Source organism: Ruditapes philippinarum, unplaced genomic scaffold, assembly GCF_026571515.1.
Source record: "Ruditapes philippinarum isolate M1 unplaced genomic scaffold, ASM2657151v2 ctg607_1_1_1_1, whole genome shotgun sequence".
NCBI lineage: Eukaryota > Metazoa > Mollusca > Bivalvia > Venerida > Veneridae > Ruditapes > Ruditapes philippinarum.
In genome coordinates, this window is record NW_026854188.1 from 355,016 (window position 1) to 380,780 (window position 25,765).

The window sequence follows — 25,765 nt, forward strand, 5'->3', positions numbered from 1 at the left end:
AAATCGTAGTCAGTTAAAATAATCTTACCCGAAACAATGTACATAGTCTAACACAATGAATATTATCATATTAAATGATAGTGCAAATGCAGTGCTAATTGTGCCTTTTTGGTCTTTTGTTAGTGATTTAAAAAGTGTTTTTTAGTTGTTATTTTTGTCGAGTAAATGTATTGATAATGTTTTATGTATACATGTAATACATATAAGGTAATTATAAATATCTCGATAGTATTTATCATCCGTATATGTTTATGTTGACATATTAATGAAGTTCTTATAATTAATCTGTATGTGGAGTATTACATCCTTTCAAGTACTTGTAAATAGTTATCATTCTTGCTATAACCCTTATGGAAACTTACGAATAAAAATCTGTTTGTTTCACTATAAACAATTGCATATGGAAACTCCAAATCTGTAACAACATTGTCAATTTCATTTTGGTTATTACATTGTTTGATGTGTGAACCAGCAACGAAGAGAAAACCATTTTCTATCACGGCAACACCATGCGGTGACCCGTCAGTCGTGAAACTCTCTAAAACCTCTCCATTCCAGTTCAGTCTTGTAATTTCACTTTGTCCTAGATCAGACACAATTATGTGATTGTTAGTAGCGGTTACATAATAAGGTTCACTGAATATTAGATACTGCATCGAGTTAATCATAACTGTTTTCAGAACCGTTCCATTCAGTTCCAGTATCTGAAGCTTAGAGGGACAGCCATACGTGACTAAAAGTCTTTTTCCATAAAAATATAAACCCCGACAATCACCTTCAACTTGTAATTTCTCATCAGAAAAAGTCAGTGTTTCTTCGGTTACGGATATGAAGTGTATTGTTTGTTCCACTGGGACTGTTACAGCACATTCACCATCATCTAGTGCTGTTACATCTAACGGATAATTATCTAGTTTTAACTGGTCAATTACACTATTCTTTGACAGGTCAACCAATTTAAGTGAAATGTTTTTGCTGTCTGCAAGTATTAATTGGTTGGAATTAAGAGATGTCATCCCTGTGATCCAACATCGTTCGTCATCCTCTTCAGTGCTGACTTGAATGTATGTTTTGTGTACGAACTGATTTGGTCCAGATGCGTCCATACCTAAGTAAGGAAAAACATGAAAAGAAGAGAATTCGTAATGTTTTTTTTTTCTATTTTATATATTTTGTCTCAATTGTTATACAATCAAAATATTACACATCATAGCCTTCATAGGGGGATCTGTAGCCTGGTAGTTAAGATATTTGCATCTCGATGGTTCGAACCATACTGCGATCAGGATACTACAATGTATTCCCTCGGGTATTACAGAACTACCGATTAGTTCAAGGATGGTAAAAATAAGTTAAATCATTATTCACAATCCAGCTTTAATTGATGATTTTAAATATTATGAACACTTTGTTTGCTTGAAAATCTTACATATTTTTGTTAAGATCTTTACTTGACAACAAGTGTTCTCGTCAGGAGACGTATATTGTTTCAGTAACTAATTAATTTAACCCTTAACCTGCTAATTATGTGAAATGAATTTGCTCTGCTTTAAATCTGAAACAGTCCATTAAAGGATTATGGGATTTATAATTCAGTTCAATATAAAAACAACAACAAAATTTAAGCTATCGCACAGTATATAGCATGGTTAGACAAAAAAAACGGGAGTGCACGCTGGGTTGACTCTGGACTGTTAGCAAAGGAAAATCGCTTTCGGTTGTAGCAGACTTATCTTTCATTATATACTGGCTGTAAGAATATAACATTATTAAAATATCGCCAAATGTAAAGTTGTTTAAATGTTAAAATAAAAAAAAAATGTATAACACAATGATATCTTGTTTATACCTCTGATCATTGAAAGCTAAAAATTGTTGTTGTTTTTTGTTTACTTACCATTTCACAGAAGTCCAAAGTCCAACGATTGATAAGTAAACCAATGTATTCATTTGCAAGACGTTACTTATAAAATGTTTAACAGCTAATTGTCTCTTGTTTCAGAACGTTTTATTCAATTTACTTCCGTTTACATAGAGGTTATTCTTTGTTTTCAGGTAATATTTTTGTAGTGGAATGACTTATTTATACTTTGTTAGCGCTTTTTGTTTATGAAAATCAGATAGCATTGTTGCAGGTGTAATCAATATCACATCTTGATGTTTAAAACCGCATTCTTTATTTTGTTAAACAGATAAAGCATGTAGCAAATGGAGATAATTAATTAACTTAACATAACATACAAGGTACAATCTTCCTGGTCGATCAAGATTCATCCTCTCCTCTACATACATACACACACATACTTAATTGATAGTACTTGATATATTAGGATATGTTATAATTTGTTATGGAAGTTATTCTCCCCTCTCCTTGATAATACTTACACTTTTAGTGTTCACTTATGTCACTAGATACAATAAGTTGTTATGCACGGAAACCAATGTCATTTTATTCCCCTCATTCAATGTTGTAGTTGACGGCGTGTTTCGTATTTAGACAAACATTACCAGAATGACACAGGGATATTAAACGATCAATCTTTCAATGTTCAAAATGTAAGCAAAAACTAGATATACAACCTTTGCATAGATAACAGTCGCCTTGATCTTTGTGGGTTTTTTAATGTCAACACATTGACTTTATTCAGTGGGATCTTTCCTTGATAGACTACGATAAGGCACGGGATAATTTACAATAGCTTAATTATGTATTTTAATACTTCAATTATGATAATGGAAATATTAAAGGAACTCCACTGAGGTCTAAAAAGCCCAAAACATAAAGGTTGAATTTCGTTCATAGATCAAATGGGCGACTTATAAACATTTGCAAAGGATAATTACGAAATATACCCAGAAACAAATTGAAACTCGTTTTTCTTCCAGAACTACATCAAATGGAACATTAAACTGGAACAATTGTATCCCGTTTCGTCAAGTTAAAAAAACCTTAGTGGAGTCCCTTTAAAATCTAAGTGAATATAAGTGAAATGATAAAAAATTTAGGAACTCCATTGAGATTCAAAAACGTTAAAAACATAAATATTTAAAACCATAAATAGTTCAACCGAGGCCCTTAAAACAGTAAAATATGAAAAAGATAATCAAAATATAGTAAGTCTCAACTGACCTGGTGTGCAGGTCTATCTCAGCAATTTTCAGTTTGAGCCATGTCTAAACAGGGCAAAGAGATCATTTCACGCAAGCTATATCATTTTGATTAATAAAATCCGTGGTATGTTTATTACGATTAGTGGATACAATAAGAATTTCACCACAACATATTTGTTAAAAAAGAGCACATGTCAATGTTTGTGGTTAAATCTATTGTTATTCAAATGAAAGGTCAGAGTAGGGATCTAATTATCTGATCGAAGTAAACATTCACCAAGGATACTGTAATGACATATAAACATAAGAGATAAACAGGATTGAGAACATATGAATGTACGACAGCGCATTTACATTTCGCTGAAACATAACTAGCCGTGTTCTGTGGCAGCCTATGCGGGAGCCTTTTCCTCGCCTGAGAGCTCCTACTCCTACTGAATACATCAACCTTGCTGCGCATTGTAGAATAATGGCAAAACATTTGATAGTCTTGCTGGTGTCGGTGTCCAGCTTGCCTTGCAGTTAATAGGCATTTAACACGAACATTGACGTTTGTGAACTAACTATTATCACCTAGTGAAATAACTCAGTATGTTTCATACACACAATAAGTGACTATCTATCAAAAATGAAAGTTCTACAGATGTCGTTGTTCTGCATCAAAGTTTATGAAAATATTGTATCATATTCAGTGTTAAATCAAATATTAATGGTGCGATTATATAGCTAATAATTGTATTTATCTAAAACTTTGATACGAAATTAATGAAAATGGTACAGCAAACTCAAAACGAGACGATAATCAATTTGACTGTAATCGGAATTCTTCTTGGATTTCTTTTATACACGAACAAAATAACGTCAAAACGTTGCGTACATGTATCTGGAACATGTAGACCCTTCGATGAATTATTAAACTTCAAAAGACAATATTAAGGTAGGTGAGTTGGTTAAGAAACAGGTCAAGATTATATTTAGGCCAACGAGGATGTAGATCTACTAATTCTGTTGGTGTTACAATAGCAGCAGAATTTGTAAAGTTTAGCAATGACAATACTCAGTAGTTTATAATCCGTTTGAGATATGTTTGACAAGGTCCTAACAAGTCAAACAGGCTTACCATATAAATTGATATAATGACAAATTTAACTGTCGGCGTAACGCAGTAGGTAAAGTTGTCTGGTAAATTTCTAGTGACATATCAATGCAAGACAGCCGGGTTCGGTTACAAATTTATGTATAATTATCAATCGAGTAAAAATATCATTTTTTCCTTGTTAAGATTATTAGTGCTGTGTTATGGTCCTTTAATTTCTTATTTAACTTTTGTTTTTAAATGTTAGTAAGTTGGTGCAACCTTATACGGAATGCATATATGTACATGAATTGTTTCAACTATAGTTAAGTTGTCACGAAAAACTTGTGCACTACTATATATTACACATTTTTCCCGGTATATCTTAATTATTCGATATTATAACAAAACTGCCTTTATATTCCAATTCATTTGCATCTAATGTAAAAAAAAAAAAATAGGGAAAGAAAAAAGAACAAAAAGGTTAGACAACTTGTGAGGCTCGAACTCATAATAAAAATTGACTTTGTTTGGCATTCTATTGACTTTGCCAACTTTGCCATCAAGACTTTGCAAATTACTATTTCTTATCATATTCGCTCCTAAATACTCTGTTTTACCTGTTGTAAACTTTTGTGTACACAAAAAATGCAACGGTACTCAAACATTATCATAGCGGCACAGTATCTCCTACATTCTGAGCTAGCAAACTCTAACTGAGCGCGTCAAAATATTTTGACAAGAACGGAATGGTAGAGTAAATCAAGTTTTTTTGTTGGCTTTATGTGTTGACAACATACAATAAAGTGTTAGGCAAGAAAGGAAATATTATTTCTATATTTATGACTGAACGGCGATTCCAAGCATTTTTGGAAATGCTTATAGATCTAGATCTACTTGTTTTTTCTTGAGCCGACAAAATAACAGTCCCATATGGAACATTTTGCAGGTGCGCGATGACGTAGTATCCTACAATTGGTTATGAGTAACTAAGTTTGTTAGAAGAAATAAAGCAAGAGAAAATATTATTCAGCATTGTCATCCATAGAGATTTGATCGATGAAGCGATATGTTTAGCTTTTTATAAATATTGCCATGTAGTCGGCTCTCCCAAACAGTCCCCTGCTCCAGACGTCCACAGAGTTTATTGCGGAATACAAGAACTGTGGATACTTTGGATGATTGTCCCAAGAGCAACCTTTTGAGGGAGGGATTTCTTCCGAAATTACCATGTGGCCAATATCTACATCACATCCACCATAAGCTTTGTTGATGAAAAAGCGGCGTTCGTAGTTTCCTGCCGCGTATGACCCAGCGATTGAGAAGTAATTATAAACATTCATAGATGTAAGATCAGTGTAACTGGACGATAGAATTCGACTTTTGTCAAACCAGGAGTTTACGTCACTTCCTGTCGCGTTGAATATGACATAAGCAACTTCCTGGTTGTTTTTGTAGAAAGCATACTTGACATACTTTGCCCCAATATTGGCCCAGTTTGTGACAACACTGTTTCTGTAGTGGCTTGAATATGATCGTGCCATTGATGTCGGTTTATCAGGACTTGTATTGACCCCTGCCGAAAAGAAAAGTATTAAATTCATAACTATTTCTTGATCTGTTGAATTGTTTAAACTGACTTTTATTTCTGACATAAGCCTTTTGCAGCAGTCAATTGTTACCCGGCACCTCAAATCACTGAGTACAAGGAGACTTTAACTGTTCGATTTTCAAAATCTTAGTCAAGACGTCACCGCAAGAGATTAAAATCTCTGATAAATGCCTCAGCGCTGCAAGTTTCAAACATAAATCCGCTGCTTTGGGGCCTTCTTGACCCGACAGCACGTGGACATATGGACGGCAAACACTTGACTAATTTCCCACGCCATTCGCCAAAATGCATTGAAGACCGAAATTACTGTTGACTGATCATTATTTAATAATGATGAGCACGTTTATGACCATTCAAATTACTTTTCAAAATATGCATTTTTAAACACATTTCATATCCATTATCGCGTGTATTGTAAATGATTACGCACCTGTTGTCCAAGCTTTAAACACGTTTTGCCCATTACTTGATGTGGCCCTAAAGATCATCTCCCATCCGTATTTTTCTAGGTCTTCGACTAGCAGCGTGTGCTGTCCTGAGTTCTGCAACCTGTAAAGACAATAATGCGGGGCTAACGACACGGCACATTAGTTAAAAGAGTTTTACAAATATAAAATTATTTCAACTGCACCAAACTTTTAAAAATCTCCTAACAGTAGCTATAACCATATTTACCTATATTTCTTATAACGTTTGCTCTGTTTATCTATACTTTGGCAGTATCTAGGAAACCACAGACAACTCGTGTCAGCAAATGCACTGATTTACAAAGCCTTCTTTACAGAACATCTGCGCATACATGACAGTTTGTAAATATATTTGACTCGCTTAAATGTGTTTCGTGTCATAGATTTTGTTTACGAAAAGAATCTTTCTGTATATGTTATAATGACGAAATAAAAACTGTTTTACTTTCCTCGTCTTTTTTATCACTGTTAATGGATTTAACATTTTTAATGAGGTTTTTTTATATTACAAGATTGGAAATGTTTTTGTTAGTGAAATTTTTGTCCATTTGTATACAGGTCTGGACCAATAATTTCTGTACAAAATTTCAGATCATTCTCTAAATCCAATTTTCCCTCAGGCTGAATAAATATTCTAATTGCTAGAAAGAACCAGAAATGCTTTTGACTTGAATCATGCTAAGAATAGCACACAAATACAACTTTCAAAATATTATTCAATATTATTTATTTCTTTATTTTACATTTTTTCCGTTTACATTTAAGTGTTTTAGATTGTTGTATTTTTTTTTATCTATCAGACTTTACTTAATATTGTGTTTTAGAAAAGACAAAATAACATTACACACTATGGCAAGTCAAAAATAAAATGTCAGATAGCCAGCCTGTCTGTACTTTAACCTTTGATCATTACTGACGTTTGGTAAGTTGCCTTATTAATTTTCTTTATTTAAGAGTCAAAATATTATTAATTCATTAATACAGTCACAATTGCTGAAATGTGACCATACGGGAAATATATGAGTTCTTCTGTACCTAACTTTGGACTGTTACAGGTAACCCGTCAAACAAATGCTGGATTAAACTAAAAGGCTTACCTTAATACTTCACTCTATATTACACGTTTTAAATTTCAGCGTGTCCCATCATATCTTTACTATTCAAATGTCGTTAGAATTTTAAAAATGTCAGGACATAAAATAAATTTCCTACCTGGAAATGTCGCCCCTGTGTTGTTCATTGATAGTGTGAATATTGCAATTTTCTTGTTCTTTGGTTTTGTCAATCTTATCTAATCTGTCCAACGCTCTTTGCACGTTCAAATTTATTTCAATTATTTTCTCTAACATTCGTTCTTCCAGATAGTTTGCCACCCACGGTTCCTCTGAATACGCATGCATTATATCTGCTATCAGCAGAATATTGAAGGCTATCAACATAAAAAAGCACATATTTTGTGACATGGTGAAAGAAAACAAGTATACTATACTAAGAGGTTAATCGGAAGTTTGTTCTTAATGTATTAAAATCTCCGAGTGTAAAGGTCGACAACAATTTATATACTTCTATAACAATATGTTTCATTTGTCACGCAAATATAAGTTCATACAATCATAAGCGAGGGAAGAGAGAAAAAACCGGCAACAACAACAATGATAATCTTTACTTTCGGAAATTTTACATCTTAAGTGAAACTTCCTTAGTGTAATATGTAACAAGTGATAAACAAAGGAGATCTATGTAACAATCTGCACAGAATATACTAGAAGCTATTGGCTCGTGAGCGGCGAGCAGTTGTGACAATATTTAAATTTCATATCTCGATATTTTATAACCTTTGAAACATGATACTAAGGTCTGCAGTAAATATTGACATTGCATTTATTTCTTGCATATCATACAGGATAAAAGCTGTCTTGCACCCTTTGTGCAAGACAAGTCGCGCGCTTTCAAAATCGTCACTCCCGCGCTCCTTTAACGAACAAAGTGCGTTCTAAAGGTGACGTCATTTTGCGGTTATGAATGAACTTGTAAATTTATACACAATAAGAAAAACATGCTTATTGAAAGTATAAGATTTCTTAATAGTTATTTCTTTCCGAAATATTATTAATATGTAATATGCAAGAAAAGAAACACTAGCTTGCTATCGTCTTAAAAAAGTAAAATATTTGTTGTTCTATTTGTATTTAATTACTTATTTGAAAAGCATGTGCATTGTGAGGTTAATTTTTATTAATTCAGTTTAACAGCTTATCACTTATTCACTTTGATGGTATTACTAAAATCCGGACTCTGAATTTCGTTGTGGTCTACATTGATGCATTTTTGGAATTCACTGGGGTTTTTTGTTATTAATCTTAAAAAAAATATAATACAATATTTTCTACCTTGTTTTAACTTTCTTGCACCTTTTCACCAAGATATAGGAAGCTTATTTTCAGTCACATGAAATTATTTCATAAGATAATGTTTAATGTGTTCGTGATTGAATGCTATAAGACAATTACTTTGCTCCATAGAACACTTTAGAGTAAACAGGTGCGAGGGTTCTTAAACGAACTGATTTACCATTACTAACATAACAAAATGGCTCAGTTTCTATTCCTCATATTTATATTCCTATTCTTAAGCTGCTTAATATTTTGGGTAAATTTCATTAAAGCAGAACAAGGTCTGCCTACATACACATTGTCTTATATCTCACTTTGCACTGTTCATTGGCCAGCAATAATATTTTTGTCTTTACATTTATTGATGATCTATGATAGATACTTGTACAATGGAAGTGCAAATACAGCGATCAGTTTAAGGTTAAATTCGATTTTGTTGTGTTTTGTTTTCAGTTCAAGATGAAGTAAACACTTACACTAATTAATTTACAATAGTTAATACTTTCCATGTAGAAATATTTGTTTGGTGTCGCCTTTGATGCTTAATGCTTTTCTTATTATTCGTAAAATATAAATAAGCTAAATAAGCGTAAGATATCTAGAACATTAGGTTATTCGCCGTTGTTTTAGATGATTTAGGTGGGGCTGGAAAAGACTCCAGACAACTTGTTAGGTTACATCGTATGTAAAGAGGATATTTGTAAGTGAACTTTAAAAACAATATTCTCACTCGTAGCTACGCCACTCGTGAGAATACTGTTTCCAAAGCTCACTCGATGAAATAAAATTTCATCTTACACAACAAACAAACAAATGTTCTTTTGTTTGATGCTTAAAACCAGTTTAAATAGAATTTCCTCAATATTAACGAATTTCTCATAAATACAAAAAGTATTGAGCTGAAAAATAAGTTCTAAAATCAACGTTAAATGGCGATGGTATTATTTATTTTAAACGAAAAATATAAATGATGTCTTTTTTAATCATTGAAATAACTGTAGACATTTTTTCAGACCCCGCATGGGGTTACCCAATTTATTCGCTCCGTCACATAACCATTTGTTGGTCGAAGCACATCCAACAGTGGTTTAACAAATCATTTCTTTATTCAAGCATGAGAATGGGGTATGCCAGAAATGAAACAAGTATATAAATTATTAAACAGACACACAAACAAACACGCAAAGTGACAAGGACAACACATACATTTAAAGTCCAACTCATACGTATTGCTGTGTTCAAAATGTCTAGTTTCAAAAGCATCATCATTATATGATATCTAGTAATGCTATTTTGGTTTGAATTATTGTTTAATACAAACCAATATTTCAGTGTATAAATTATAGGATTTGCTCAGCTTAAAAGGGGTTACTGTCATTTTTTTAAACAAAGACATTTTCCAAAATGACTCCAAACTTTGGTAGCGCTTTTCTTAAAATTACTGTCTCTTTATTAGTCTCTTTATCAGTCTTGAACTTTTAAAGTTTTAACAAGAATGGGACATTTGTCTCAGCAATGAACTTAGTTTGATTAATTTCCGCGAGATTAAAAGAACTTTATTGAGACGTAATTGAAAATGTGTTATTTTTTTCTATGCGTCTGGAAATGAAATTAAGTTTTATGATTAAGATGGATGCCCATTTGTATTAATTGTTTTTTTTTTTAATGACAAGAAAGAATCAAGCCGAGGGCTTGGTCTGACATCCAAGTGTAAGTGCTAAAAACTGGATACCTTAATGTAGTTAAGTACCTCGCTTGTTTTATAGAATAATTAAGAGAACTTTTGGATTTGAATCGTACTTGGCAAATTTAGATAGTTCATTACTGTACTTTTTTATTAAATTTCGAACAAGAAATCATCGATTTCCAATAGAAACGGGAAATTGGTCCAGTACTCCAATTAACCAAAGATTTTGTCCTAATTGTCAAAATAAAATTGGCGACGAATTTCATTATTTACTTGAATGTTGTCAATTTAACGAAGAAAGAAAACGATTTTTGAAAAAAGTATATTATCAACGACCAAACATTTTTAAACTAGAAAATCTTATGTGTACTAAAAACAAATCTGAATTTCTCAAATTGTGTAAATTTGTTAAATGTATTATTCAAAAGATAAGAACTTAACTATTCACTGAAAATACTTGTGTTATTTATATTACATTAGTTCTAAATTTGTAATTATTGATTAGCATGTTTTGTTTGTCACCTTTTATGAGCCTCGTATGATTATATCATTTATTGTAAATTCCTCATATTTGCATGTATACATGTATTGAGAGAAATAAAGATTATGTTATGTTATGTTATGTTGACCTGTGTAAAGTGGTCTGCCAACAACGAGTTTGTAACGCACATTCAGCTGTTTGAATGTTACGTAACCAACATCCTGGTTGTTTTCAAGTAGACATTTTCGAATAGCGGATCGCCGTTATAGGAAAAATCCCGATTGTTACTTTCGTCATAAGTAATCTAATTTAGACGCTTAAATGCATTTTTTTATTTCTTCCGCGTGCCGTTTTGCCCCTTTGTTCGCTACTCAAATATCGATTAGATAAACTACAATTTTATCTGTCATGGCGTTGATGCTGACTTGTTAAAGGTCAGGGAATCGCATTGTAACATGGCCAGCGATTGGCTGAAAAAAAGTGCAGGGAAAACCGTATGAATCACTTTATATATGAGGTGATTGGATGAGAATGGGGTATTTTTAAGTATAAAAACTAATTTAAAAAGTAACACTACATTGTTTTCTGAAGAAAATGAAATATCTCATGAGTCTTTATGATAATTTTGACTTGGATATTTGCATTTATAAAAAGTGTATGTCAGTCCTGTGATCAGCAGAAAATTTCAAAGAAATGGGGGGTAATCCTCTTTGAAGTCATTTTGCAAAAAATTTGGTTGGCTACCACTATATAACAGGAACATTTTTTATGTGTCAGGCATTTCATTCTGCTGGAAAAATCACCTCTTTAGCTTGAAAACTCAATTTTAAAGTAGGATTAGGGACCATTTCTTATAATGTAAGTCTATGGAAATATCAATGTGAGTGTCTGACCTGAAACATGTACTATACAGTACTTTTAATATTCGTCTTACATAATTAAATTTACTGTAACATTCTTCTCTGCTGGACATTAAAAGCAATGATGAAGAACTGCTATGTGAAAGAACAAAGAACACTTTTGAATGAACTTGGCAGTTTAACGAATAGGTCATAGTAAATATGTTTTGAAATTACATGTAGTTTTTTCATTCGACAGAGAGTTCATAAAAATCAGTCATACATATCGTTAATGTAGTAAAGATTGGTTAAGTTTACTTTGTATCAACACAGTAGAGGACATAATATTACTGCGACTTTAATTTTCAGCTGAAATGAAGGAGCGATACCTCAATTGCTCTTTTGTACATTATAGTGGATGGTGTGCACAAATCTTTTTTTTTTAGTTTTATAAGCATGAGAATAATAAATCATCACATTGGTGGGATGTGTGATACTTAGATCTATATCACTGATTTTCCATTACAAGTGTAATTTTGGAAGTATTACGACCCTCGAGTATATTTTCGTGCAGCATAGTTGCAAAGTACAAGGGGATCCCTGCAGAATGTAGATGATTGCATTTAATGACCATCAGTATAGTGATTATAAGATTACATAAAAACACCTATAAATGTAACTATTGGATATGAAAGTGACAATGTTAGTGACAAGAAGATTAATAGAAAAATAATGAAAACATTAACAATCGGCAAATTGAAAATGTTGCAGACTCCATTTGATCGAAGCTGCTCATGGATGGTAGATGTAAAGGGAAAGCATTAACTTAAGTACAACTAAACATTCAAACCTAAAAATGGTGGTTTCTTTGATTAAGAAACATCTTATTTGTTCATAAAGCGATGATTATGGAACTTTCAATGTGACACACATGTGTCATTCTATGAAAACCGGCATATGAGTCCCATGTAAAAGAATGAGTGTGCCTTAAAGGAAAAATATGTTGGGTGGAACTGAAAGAAGGAACTTTTTTTCTGAATTTAAGTAAATTTATTATCACCTTTTCCTCAAGTTGTTGGGTTTGTGTTTTGAAACATCTTGAAATTGTAAATTACTGTAGTGATTAAATGAGTGTGTGTTTTTAACTTTCAAATGTCCATGTAGCTGAAAAATGAAAAATATAGATCTTTACGATATTGACATGTTTTGCGAGCTTTTGATACTATTTCTTTGATTAAAGCTTCACAAAAAGAATTCATTCGTTAAACGTTCTATTCAGATTTTATAAAAATTGCCATGTAGTCGGCTCTTCCAAACATTTCTCTCCCCCAATAGTCAATAGTGTTAATCTTCGAGTAAAGGAATTGTGGATATTTTGGATGGTTATCCCAGTTGCATAAGTTATTTGGGGGTTCTTCTTCAGAAATTACCATGTGACCTAAGTCTTTAGCACAACCACCATAGTGTGAGTTGATTAAAAAGCGACGTTCACCAGATCCAGGTCTGTAATCTCCAGCGATCGAGAAGCGATTAAAGCTACTGGTTGCAGTTAGATCTGTGTAGCTCGATGCAATAACACGTCGTTTATCAAACCAAGAGTTGATATTACTTCCGGCCCCGTTGAATATGACGTAAGCAACTTCTTGGTTGTTTTCATAGTAGGCATACTTGACATACTTTACCCCAATATTGGCCCAGTTTGAGACAATGTTGTTTCTGTAGTGATTCGAGTACGATCTTGCCATAGATTTGGGTTTGTATGAGGAAACGCCAACCCCTATATCATGAAATATATTAAAGTATTAAAGATAGGTTTACAGTGTCAGGTAAAATCGCATAAGTAGATGTATGTGAAAAACAAAGCTGCTTTTTAAAGTAAGCAATAGATGTGACATTATGCATAAAAATTAATATATTATTTCACGCCAATGTAACATTTATGACCAAAAATGGGATGCATAAGATATTGAGCATCGTAAGAGTAAAGCAGCTGTCTTTTTAATTGATTTACACTAGATTACGGGCATGCACCTTTAGCTTTATCGGAAAATTCAAACATCATTCCTTTATCGTAGGAACTCCAATGAGGTCAAAATGCCTTTAAGCATAAAATTTCAAAATCTAACGAATATCAAGTGTAGCACTTAAAATGGTTAAATCTACAAAGGATAAAAATAAATATGCTCGGAAGTTATTTTTACAAAAATCGTAGACGGTTTTGAGCGAAAAAGCGTTACTACACGCATTTGCGTATTATTTTTGGGTCCTTTTGCACTATGAAAATGATCATTCTGGAAGAAACGAGTTAAAAATGTGCACACAAATAACTGGTCTAGACCTACATCACTTGGTACCATATTTTTGGAAAAATGTATTTCCAGTCCTGTCTTGTTTAAAGACTTCAATAGAGTCCTTTAAATTTAATACAACGACTTTTTATTATTATATTAAAAAAATACCAACACATATTCAACAGTATGTTCAGGCGACTAGTACAGCTTTAATTACAGACAATCTTTCGATATTATGATATGAAGCTTAACTTTGAAAAATACTACTCATTCAAATAATTTGTATATTGATTTTATCAAAAGGTATATGTCGTTGTTTTTTCGGACTTCGCTGAGGTTTTCTTTTGACAAAAAGGGACAAAATATTAATATTTGAGATTTGTATTTTTTTGTTTACACATAACTTGTATGCAAAATTTCAGATCATTTGCTAATTTTTTTTTTCGGAATAAATGTTTTAATTGTGAAAAATAACCTGAACAGCGTTTCAAAGCTATTAACTCAACCAAGATTAAGAATCGCACAGAGATACGATTCTTATTTAATTCTGGATAAAATGATATCCTTCACGTGTATTTCCGTTTTAAGTGCCCCATTGAATTTATGGGACAAATTCAAATGTTATTAATTTTGGCTTTTAGACCAATGTGGAGTTCCTTTTAGATGTGAACAAGTTCATAAATTCATACATTTATTCATTATCAAGTTCATGTATGGTATCAGGAATTTACCTTATAAATGGGTTGATTATAGATTGTTATGCTAATACAAAAGTTTTCGAAGTTTTACAGGTTAAGCTTTTTCAAATCCATTAGTCAATAAGTCCACCATGTAAATTAAAACAAAACTTTATGACGAGCAGTTATTGCATTTATCAACATTCTCAATAAATTAATGTAGGAAAATGTTTTAAAAAATAAACATCTATATATTCATCAATCCTGTCATTTTTTCCGATCATGTTATATATTGAATTGGTATATTTTATATAGCATATTTAACTCCATGGCTTTGGTAATAGTTATCTCTGGGTTACACTTGTATATAGTAGGTGCAATTTCTAAACATGGTCTAGATAACAAAAATACAACAACAATACGTAATTAATATCAACACGTACGCGTTTTTTGTATGTGCCAGTTCGATAGCTCAAATACTGATGGTATAACAATTTTATGTCATAGAAATTGTTTCACAAATGATACTTTGCAGATCATACTAATTTAAATTTTGTCACAATTTACATATCTTAAAAAACATAAAAACATTAAAAATGGCATGTGTAATTACTTAAGCATTGTATACAATGTTAAATCTCGTATAAGCTCATCTTTTGATAAAAGTCATACATTGTATAGCAAATGAAAGCATAGGTAGATATATATGTTATAATAGAAAGTAAAATACATTAAAAATTTGCAGCACTAATTTGAATGGAAACAATTAAATCATAAATTTACACTTTTCTTGTTTCAGTAATGTAAATATTTAAAGTAAAGTAAACATAATTATTGCGCACCCTTCGTCCACGCATCATGAACGTTTTGTCCATTACTTGATGAGGCCCGAAATACCATCTCCCATCCGTCTCTTTCTAATTCCTCGACAAACAACACTTTTTGTCCGGAGATAAACAATCTGAAATTGGAGAAATTTGCCAAACTTGCGAAGTTATTTTTTTAAACAAAAACGATGTAAAGTCTTTACAGCTAAAATAATCACCCACTCCTACCCACTCAAAACAAGTATCATTATTACATTCAGCTTACATAAAATCTAAAAGTACATTGAGTGAATAAGATATCATGTGTTTAAGTTTGTAAACAATCGACATTTAACAAATGTTTTGGTGTCTGATCGAATTTAAAGCGTAATATCCATCAAAACCATCATACGGTTTACAAAAAAGTATTGAACACAGCATATGTTATGAAAATTGTATGTGATATTTGTATCAAAAGCCAAATTCGCTGACCATTTGTGTACTATTAACTCACACATTAAAAGATCAGTTTTTGAGAAGTACTCTACAGTTACTCAGAACCACCGGAAAAAAACATTTACTAAACTTAATGTCCAGTGGAATATGTAGGCAGGGCGGTAAGATGGGGTAAAAGCAATGGACGGGAACAAACCCTTGGGTATGAAAGAATTGCAACACTCCCTGAACAAGAAAAATATTGCTATAGTCAACGCATTGTCAGATCATATAACATAAATACTAAACATTTTTACATATAAAATAACTTTTGGGGGTATGTGTTCTCAATTCCTAGTATCATAGATAAAGAAACAAAAACCCGCTTTTCATTCACCTCTTACAGTGGAATAAAATCTGTAATATTCTTTTTACTTCGTCCGTAAAAAATATCGATTGAGATATGCGTTTCCTGTTAGATGTCAGATGTTTATTTAAAAATGAAAAATGATATTCCAGATATTGAATCAAAATGTCCACAAAAATTTGCCCCCGTACTTCATTTCAAAGTTTTTATATTTTGCAATTCCTGTTGATAATTCGTTCTACTTCTCAAATTGTTTGGGAATTGAATATCGCCTAGGTTCTTGCTAGGGAACGTAACGATATTGCACACTTCGTAATCTCTCATGATCAGGGGGAAAAACGGGTTTACAATGGTTAACTATACATGTTTCCTTTGATTCCTTGCTGTTGAGAGATTTATACTTTCAAGATTGTGTATAGAAAACAAAACACCCCAAAGGTTTCTTACCTTGTAATTTCACCGTTTTGTCGCTCTGCGTCAGCTTCATTCTTATCCAGTCTTTCAAACACTTTCTGTATGTTCAAATTCATTTCGGTCATTTTGTCATACAAAAGTTCTTCAATTGGTCTTGTCGACAAAGGTTCATCCGACAAACCATGTTGAACATTTGTTACAAGCATAAAGAATAGACTGACAAATGAGTGAAAACTGTTCATTTTTTCCAAATAACAAAAAGGTAAAGAATACTATGTTAACCTAATATGTGTCCTTATATACCCTCTAAAGATTGAAATATAATAACGTAAACGTCAACAAATCAAGTACAGGTATTATATCAGGAAATTATCTTATCAATGGGTTTATTATAAATTGTGTTGTTGATACAAATGTTTATAAATTTGTGCAGGTTTATTTAATTCAAATCTATTAGTCAATAAAGTCCAAGAGATAAACACACACAAACAACTTTAGGATGAACAGTTAATACATTCATCAATTTTCTTATTTAAGTAATTTAAGTAAAAGTGTTTTTAAACCGTAAAACTGTATATATTCATCAATTCTGACATATATTCGACCTGTAATATATTAAGTTTATATATTTAATATAGCATATTAAAATGCATGACTGGTGGGCTATGCAGAACAAGGTTGTTGCAAGGGTCGCGAAATTATATGACATTCTTTCCAAAAATGTGATCTTTTCTCCGGTGATCTCATAATTTTGTTATAGTTAATAACCTTTACTCATAATTGTACATTTGTTCTCCGCCGGAGTATTTAGTTATAAATCATGTTTTTTTTCTCTCGTGATATTTGTTTTCGCGGGTATTATTACATTGCTATATAAATCAGAATTTTGTGACACGAGACAGAGCCCCTCAGGATCTCGAGTTCTTATGGATAATATTTAGTTTAAAAAGTCATATTTTATTCTGTAGGTTTCAAATTTATAAAGTGTTACAAAAATAAACATTTGGAAACTATACGTCAATGTTTGTGCTCTCTATTCAAATACTGTCATGTGACTGGAGTAATGCAAAGCGTTATTAATGTATACTCCACCACAAAGATCAACCTTCATATTCTTTTAGTTTTATCTCAGTCTGCACGGTTCCCTAGTCAACAATAATATTTTTATGTATCCATTTATTGATGATAAATGGTTCTATTATTCAAAATCGAAGTGCAAAGCCCTAGTCAGTTACAGCCAACTGTATTAGGTAAAATTTGATTGTGTTGTTTATTCCGTTCAAGATGAAGTGAACACTGACACTAATTAGTGTACGATAGATAAAACTTTTCATCTAGAATTATAATTTGCCGTTGCATCAATGCTTTTCTTGTTATTTGTAAAAAAACATACTAGATTAAGAAAAGCATTAAGTCATTCACTGTTGTTTTATATGATTAAGGTTTGGACTAGATATGAGTATTGGAATAGACTCAAGGCAATTTGTTAGGATGAAGAACGTAAATATATCTTTCGGGATTTTTTAAATAATCTGCTTTAAAGCCGAACATTGCGGCTAAACTGAACGTCAAATATTACACAAAATTTACAATTTTCTTTCCATTTTTCAAACATTTTTCGGCGTAAAACAATTAATTTTATATCAGATTAAAGGAAAAAATAATTTCCGTCGAATGCTGTTGAATTTAAGACATTTTGTCCACCAATGGCGTTGAAATACCCGTAAAAGTTGCCAAGGATACACAACGACGTCATGTTCAAAAACGGGCTTTGATGGTCAATTTTGACGCCGTGTGTACAAAAATTTGCTGAAACTATTGAAATAAAATCAACGGAACCTTATCAGAAATATAGTCAACTGTTTGCTTGCCAATTTTCAAGACGCTACTCGAAAGTTTGCAAAGTGTCGCGTTCTACCTTAAACTACAAGTCTCACGTGATAAACATAAATTACATCTAACATCTTTCTGTTATTGACTGAATTACATTTTAAAAGTGTTGTTTAATCCAAGAAACGATAAAATGATACAATTTTTCTGTGCAATGCTAAAAGGTAAAAGGTTAATGTAAATATATATATAAATATTTTAAGTATATTTATTAAGATTTCATTTATATTATCGAAAGCTAGACGTTGCTCCGCTTTTCTTAATCTTCACAAACTTTTGACATATTGCTAATGGTTTATACCAGAAGTAAAACAAAAACATAATTAAAGGAAAAAATACAACAAAGAAACAACAAAATAGACAAAACACACACACACACAAAGTGACGAAGACAACACATGCATTAAAACTCCCACTCATACAAATTACTGTGTTAAAAATGCCCAGTATCAAAAGCATCAACATTATATGATTTCTAATACATGCAATTTGGTTTGAATTATTTCTGAATATATAAAGTAAAAACCTCACCTCTGTGGGTTCGAATCCCGACAGGGACTTTGGATTATTTCATGTGAGGAAGCTATCCAGCTAGCTTACGGAACGTCGGTGGTTCTACTCAGGTACCCGTTCGTGCCTGAAATAATGCACGGAAGGGCACCTGAGGTCTTCCTCCACCAGTAAAGCTGGAACGTCGCGATATGACATATACTATAAAACATTTCTTTAGTGTAGCAATAGGATTTTCGCAGCTTTAGAAAAGGTTACTGACATTTTTTTTTAAAACAAGGACATATTCTTTTAAAGGACTCCAAACTTTATTAAACTTACTGTCATGCGTTATATATAATTTCTTTCTGTTAGTCTCGAACATTTCACATTTTATCAAGAGATGGACATCTGTCTCAGTAATAAGTTTGGTTTGATTCATTTTCCGCGATAGTAAAACTTTATAGAGGCGTGATGGATTCCTCTGGAAATCGTTTCAAATTTCACGATTAAGATGGATACCCCATTTATATTTAATGTTCAAAGTTTTTTTTATTGACAAGGACGAATCGACCCGAGGCACCCAAGGCTAGTGTCTGTGTTAAAAACTGTATATCTATATGTAATTAAGTACCTCGCTTGAACTGTGTAAAGTTGTCTGTCAACCACGAGTTTGTAAGGCACGTTCAGCTGTGGTGAATGTTACGTAACCAACTTCTTGATTGGTTTTTAAAAGTAGACATTCTCGACACACCATGACAGAAACAACGGGGAATCGCTATTATTTATTTCCCGATTGCATTCTTCATTTCTACCGCTTTCACCTTTGTCCGCTACTCAAATATTGGCTAAGTTTAAGACAATAGCATAGTGGCTTGAATATGATCGTGTCGTCGCTGCTGACTTGTCAGAACATTGTAATATACAGTTACTAGTACTAACTTACGATAAACTGTTTCGAATTGCAATTTCGGTTTCGTAATTTTTGTGTTAATATAATAAAACTTGAAAATAGATATCAAAGAAAATGTTTGTGAACAATTTCACCAAAACAGGTCTCATTCGTTCAACGTTCTATTAAGATTTGATAAAAATTGCCATGTAGTCGGCTCTTCCAAACATTCGTCTGCTCCAATAGTCGATTGTGTTAATCTTCGAGTAAAGGAATTGTGGATATTTTGGATGGTTATCCCAGTTGCATAAGTTATTTGGACGTTCTTCTTCAGATATTACCATGTGACCTTGGTCTACAGCACAACCACCATAGTGTGAGTTGATTATAAAGCGACGTTCACCTGATCTGGGTCTGTAATCTCCAGCAATCGAGAAGAGGTTGAAACTTCTGGTTGCAGTTAGATCTGTATAGCTTGATGAGATAACACGTCGTTTATCAAACCAAGAGTTGATATTACTTCCGGCCCCATTGAATATGACGTAAGCAACTTCTTGATTGTTTTCATAGTAGGCATACTTGACATACTTTACCCCAATATTGGCCCAGTTTGAGACAATTCTGTTTCTGTAGTGATCCGAGTACGATCTTGCCATAGATTTGGGTTTGTATGAGGAAACACCAACCCCTGAATTAAAGATTTATAATAGAACTATACTAATACAATAAATACAATATTAGCAGCATGCATATCATATGGGAACATTTTATTCAAATATTCTTTTCGCTAAACATGTGAAAATGTGAAATTTTACTTACTGTGAAATTATCAGCTTTAATATAGTTTTCATAGATAAATCAGTATATCTCTTAAAAGCATGGATAAAATATAGGTCATCTTACGAAAGCCGTAAATGTAAAAAGCCACCTGTATGCTATTAACCAATACTGAGCCTTTTTGATAACTTCCTGATTTATGATAATTAAGCAGTATGAAGAAACCAAAGACAAATATATTTTCATTTTATATCAGATAAATGTGTTCACAATTGATCTTTTGCAGAGCATACCAGTTTGCATACTTTATCGTCAACTGTAATAATATTACTGTAGCTAGCTATAGGGTAGATGTTTTGTTCAAGCACAGAACGATTATGATTTTTATACTACACTAAAGTTCCTCTGAAAGATTATTATTATAGTCATAGATTGTTTAGAAAATATCAATGTAGACGTATAAAAGTTCTAATTACATAAAAGAATATTTAAAAATTACAGCAATTGTTTGAATGTTGTTGTGTGTTTTTTTTGTTCTTGTTGTTTGATTTGTTATTTTGCTGTTTTTTGTTTTTGTTTTGTTTTTGTTATTGTTGTTTTCTTTGTTGCTGTTACTTTTCACTGTAAGCTTGCTCGCATTTTAAGGTTTAAAAAAATAATTCTTGCACACCTTTGGTCCACGCATTATATACATTTTGCCCATTACTTGATGAGGCCCGAAATACCATCTTCCATCCGTCCTGCTCAAGCTCCGAGACAAGCAGCACCCGTTGTCCAGGAGTATTCAATCTGTAATAAAGTTAATAGTTTGATCAATGGCTCGCTCGTTTGGTCTCGGTCCTGCTGAATTGTCTGAATAATTATAAATTTCAGGCATTAAATTGCTGCTTCAAAATTAAATGGAAATTGCGTCAATGCTCAAGAATATTAAAAATTCACAAAGGGCTATAATTCATTTAAGTTCTATACCAGAGTTAGCCTTTGATAGTGACCTCCAAATATGATCTCAAGACATTTATTACGTTTTATGTGAATATTTTCAGTTTTCTTTCGAAAACTGATGTTAAAGTTTCAAATGAATACCTACCACTACATACATGTCGTTTCAAAACTTTAACCAAGACTTTTCTAACTTCACATTGTGACAATTATTCAGTCTAAATCTAAATTAGGTTCACGGGGTTTAGAGTGTGATCTCCAATTATGATCACGAAAACATAAATTCATATAAACATTTGTATTTGGTTTCAATTGTTCTTAAAAAATGATGTTACAGTGCCAAGCAATAACCAAGAATTTTCCGAGTTCACAAAGAGTCTATTAATCAATCAAAATCTATGTCAGAGTAATGGTCCTTGGAAAGTGACCTCTATTCATGGCCACGAAGACATGCATTAAGATTAAAGTAAATTCAGAAGGTTCGCAAAGGGTCATAATGCAGTAAAATCCAAGATAAGGTACTGATTTTGGATAATTTTTGTCTTGGATATTGACATCTACTTCTCATGCCAAAGACATGATGCCAAAGACATAAATTAAATTTCAATTGAACACTTCATTACATAATTATGATCGTCACTTTTCAATGATATTACATGGAAAACTTTAAGCAGGACTTATTTAACATGCGCATGGAGACATCAATTGCATTACACATATGCCAAAACATCAAAGACCGGATATGGTGACCACGATAGTATCCTATTTCAATAAGTTGTAATGTGATTGTTTTCCGACTGGTTTGCATTTATTATAAAAAAAATATTAAAAACGTGACTGTCCAGAAAACTAAATGATAAATTTCCAACATTGGCAGTAATACAACAATGCGATAAAGCGAAAACACAACAATGCGAAAAAGTCAAAATATAACAATGCGAAAAATCGGAAAAAAACAACAAAAAAAACAACAGATGAAATGCAAATAGACGCCAGATTTTGCGTGTCGTATTGCCGCCCTTCTTCTCACGTAATTTCGACTTTTCGCCTCGAAAATCCGAAAAAGCGAATACACGAAGAGATGACAAAAAACAACAACATTAAAACGTGCAACCACAGCGCGTCGTCACGAGAATCTATCCGTTACTGCATGTTTGTCCTCCTTTAATGTAAACCTGCATGCACGCTCACATGCAAGACATATAAAAAAAATAGCTACAACAGTTAACGTATCTTGTATGGCATAAAATTGTAAATATTATAAGGTTATTCAACATAGTTGAATCGATACTGAATTCTATTAAACGAGTAAGCAGCTGTCAAACCTATATTCAACGAGAAGCGTGCCGTGTCTGATATAAGTCTTTCAACCTTCTTTGAGTTAAATATAATCAGTATTCAACTAAACAAAGATAAATTACTTCATGATTGCACGCTACAATTTTTACATTTAAACTTAACTTTGTCATTCGCGTACAGTAAGGATTGATTTTTATGGGGGTTTTAACGAGGCTAGACGGATGTCATTCAGCCGATCCAAAATTCTATATCAAATCATTATTTTAGTCCATTTAGGCTCCTTTCAATTTTGCAACTCCAGATATTCCGTATCAAACCACTGTTGTACTCCATCTAGCCTGCTCTATTGCGAAACAAGTTCTTGCACCTTATATTATTAACTTTCGAGTCCGCTTCCTGTAACCAACCAGTACTTGTGTCATATGAAGAAACATGGTCGTGACTCGATAAGAGCGCGGACCAATAATCCCTGGGTTGAGAGACAGACACCTTATCACTATTCCACCGCTCCACCTTTCGGATCGGTTAAATGAAAATGAGGCAAAATTGAGATTGGATCCAATAAAAATTTATATGGGGAGATCACAAGGTGCAAACGTTCATTTTTTACATTCTACAAGTTGTGAAATAAATATTCGTGTCCAAAAACTCCATATCAAATCCATATTGTACTCCATCAAACATTGTTTTCTTTTTCTGAGTCAAAAAACAAAGTTTATCTCTCTGTTTAATAAATCCATATTTTACTCAAAGTATAGATCTAGCATATTATTGCTCAGAAAACGAATATTTGTTATTTCAGGTTATTTCAATGGTAGACAGCTTAACCGTAAGCCTTGACAAACGGTATTTAGAATATAATTTCTAATTATTTCCTATTTAGTTATCTCCTTATTTCCTAGTCTTTGAAAATATGTCATTTTTGAAGAAACTTAGTTTAGATAATAGGAAATAAGCAAACAACTCATTACCAATTCTTGAAATTTTGTACAATCATTCGAAAGTAATTAAGTTTTTATATATAGATTTTAAACAAAGGAAAAAAAAAGTAATTTCTAACCTTGACTGTGAATTATCTACCCTTGCAATAAATAAACACTAACTTTATGTTTAAAGCAGCGTGTCAATGTCTCCAGATTCTTACTTATTTTCATGAAAATTTTAGAAATGTATTTTTAAGTAAAGTTTTGTGAAGTGAAGCACATTGCAATCGACACTTACAATCCACGTAAACCAAATAGAGAATAAAATCTGCAAAAACAGCCCAGTCACGCAGAAGAAAAATTATGATAAATATTGCAAAAAATGTCATTAATCGTGCATAACATGTAAAGTTTTACTTGAATCTTGAAACTTTTCACATTTCATAAAATCTTCTTACGTTTTTTCAAGGTTGAATTTCATGAAATATTTCGGCTCATATGGAGGCATGCAGCTTTAAAAGTACACTTTCAAATGAACAATACTGAATTTTACAAAAGTACACAGCTGTAAAATATATCATGGACGAAGCGCTAGTTGTGTACGAGTCCAATATAATCGGTATGGTACTCAACAATAGGCCCTATACGAGTATACGAAGGTCTTCATTTCATTAAAACAATTTTCTTTTTGAAAAGAAAATAATTACTGACACTATATTTCTTTCGAAATAAAGGACTGGTTATCAGTTTCTCTACGTGTTATAGGGTTTGTAAGCGAACAGCATGGATCCTGATCAGACTGCGCGGATGCGCAGGCTGGTCTGGATCCATGCTGGTCGCAAACCCATTATGTTGGTTTTGTCATGACGCGGCTCATATAACTTTGATTTCGCTTTGTGTTATTTCATTGTGATAATTTACATAAATATTCAACATATTTCACCCGTGAAACAATAATCTGAGCTATGAGCTCTTATCGACTGAGTACAATATTTGCCACAAACAAATATAATATCATCTCTATACTTTCCTGTTAAAGTAACAACCCGGTAAAAAAATTCAGTTTAAGTGGTAAAAAAATTGAAAATTGATATTCCAGATAGAAAAACTATAATAAGATTTTAAAAGTGATCGAAGGAGAAAAAACATGCCTTGAATTATCACTTTTTTGTTGTTCTTTTTCACTTTCAAGCTTATCCAATCTTTCCAATACTTTCTTCATGTTCATATTAATTTCCATCATTTTGTCAAACAAAAAGTTTTCAACGGACCGTGTTGACAAAGGCTCACCCGACAAGACAATTCTAACGTCTGCTACAAGCAGACAAAATAAACTGGCAAATAACAGAGACCTACTCATATTTTCCTAACACGAAACAGGATAAATGCTATACTGGCCGGATCACGAGGATGAATGCACTTATAAAACATCCTGAACAAAGAGAATGTCATTACATAATCGTCAACAAATCATTGCATTCTTATTTTTAAGTTAGATTGTACGATTTCTTCATTTTTTACATAGCCAAATAAGGAAAAATTGAAAAAGTAAACAGATTTTTTTCTTAAACTTTGCATGATTTAGGAATATCATTAAGTAAACAAATTAAAAAAAAACCCATCGTGGTCACGGTCCTTCTTTTTTAGTTATCTGCCGTTCAAATCAGCTCAAATTATCATTAATATTGAGTATGTGTACTTGATAATAATAATAATAATAATAATAATAATAATAATAGTTCGTTTAATTGCATTATGGGACATGTAAATAGTACTTTTTGACGAGATGTTTATTAAGCACAGTCAAACGGAATAAGTGTTTCATTATAGAAGAAATTTAAACATTATTACGTACTTTGTATTCACATATAACTAACTGAAGAAATTTACGGTGCTAAATT

The 25,765-nt window shown here is 32.3% G+C and overlaps 4 protein-coding genes across 4 annotated transcripts; all 4 read right to left on the reverse strand.

The window, feature by feature from the left end:
- Positions 1–200: 200 nt before the first annotated feature.
- Positions 201–4,687, reverse strand: LOC132739354 (uncharacterized). Its single transcript, XM_060727053.1, has 2 exons — positions 1,898–4,687; positions 201–1,108 (listed from the first exon to the last, which is right to left on the reverse strand). The coding sequence occupies exon 2, from the start codon at positions 1,104–1,106 to the stop codon at positions 300–302; it is 807 nt and encodes a 268-aa protein (XP_060583036.1). The 5' UTR covers positions 1,107–1,108; positions 1,898–4,687; the 3' UTR covers positions 201–299.
- Positions 4,688–4,948: 261 nt separating this feature from the next.
- Positions 4,949–7,795, reverse strand: LOC132739353 (uncharacterized). Its single transcript, XM_060727052.1, has 3 exons — positions 7,478–7,795; positions 6,229–6,347; positions 4,949–5,762 (listed from the first exon to the last, which is right to left on the reverse strand). Exons 1-3 carry the CDS (start codon positions 7,726–7,728, stop codon positions 5,260–5,262), a joined length of 873 nt encoding a protein of 290 aa, XP_060583035.1. The 5' UTR covers positions 7,729–7,795; the 3' UTR covers positions 4,949–5,259.
- Positions 7,796–12,114: 4,319 nt separating this feature from the next.
- On the reverse strand, positions 12,115–16,989 carry LOC132739355 (uncharacterized). Its single transcript, XM_060727054.1, has 3 exons — positions 16,689–16,989; positions 15,476–15,594; positions 12,115–13,442 (listed from the first exon to the last, which is right to left on the reverse strand). The coding sequence occupies exons 1-3, from the start codon at positions 16,895–16,897 to the stop codon at positions 12,937–12,939; spliced, it is 834 nt and encodes a 277-aa protein (XP_060583037.1). The 5' UTR covers positions 16,898–16,989; the 3' UTR covers positions 12,115–12,936.
- A 2,817-nt stretch (positions 16,990–19,806) lies between these two features.
- On the reverse strand, positions 19,807–25,264 carry LOC132739356 (uncharacterized). The gene is made up of 3 exons (XM_060727055.1): positions 25,016–25,264; positions 21,374–21,492; positions 19,807–20,614 (listed from the first exon to the last, which is right to left on the reverse strand). The coding sequence occupies exons 1-3, from the start codon at positions 25,222–25,224 to the stop codon at positions 20,112–20,114; spliced, it is 831 nt and encodes a 276-aa protein (XP_060583038.1). The 5' UTR covers positions 25,225–25,264; the 3' UTR covers positions 19,807–20,111.
- Positions 25,265–25,765: the final 501 nt, after the last annotated feature.

Bases quoted from the DNA above. Each gene is read 5' to 3' on its own strand.
- LOC132739354 (XM_060727053.1), bottom strand. From the start codon at position 1,106: ATGGACGCATCTGGACCAAATCAGTTCGTACACAAAACATACATTCAA.
- LOC132739353 (XM_060727052.1), bottom strand. From the start codon at position 7,728: ATGTCACAAAATATGTGCTTTTTTATGTTGATAGCCTTCAATATTCTG. The intron at 6,348-7,477 runs GTAGGAAATTTA...TTGTCTTTACAG, and splicing joins CACAGGGGCGACATTTCCAG to GTTGCAGAACTCAGGACAGC. The intron at 5,763-6,228 runs GTGCGTAATCAT...TCTTTTCGGCAG, and splicing joins GTTTAAAGCTTGGACAACAG to GGGTCAATACAAGTCCTGAT.
- LOC132739355 (XM_060727054.1), bottom strand. From the start codon at position 16,897: ATGAACAGTTTTCACTCATTTGTCAGTCTATTCTTTATGCTTGTAACA. The intron at 15,595-16,688 runs GTAAGAAACCTT...CTCCAATTTCAG, and splicing joins CAAAACGGTGAAATTACAAG to ATTGTTTATCTCCGGACAAA. The intron at 13,443-15,475 runs GTGCGCAATAAT...TTCATGATATAG, and splicing joins TCATGATGCGTGGACGAAGG to GGGTTGGCGTTTCCTCATAC.
- LOC132739356 (XM_060727055.1), bottom strand. From the start codon at position 25,224: ATGAGTAGGTCTCTGTTATTTGCCAGTTTATTTTGTCTGCTTGTAGCA. The intron at 21,493-25,015 runs GCATGTTTTTTC...ACTTTATTACAG, and splicing joins CAAAAAAGTGATAATTCAAG to ATTGAATACTCCTGGACAAC. The intron at 20,615-21,373 runs GTGTGCAAGAAT...TCTTTAATTCAG, and splicing joins ATATAATGCGTGGACCAAAG to GGGTTGGTGTTTCCTCATAC.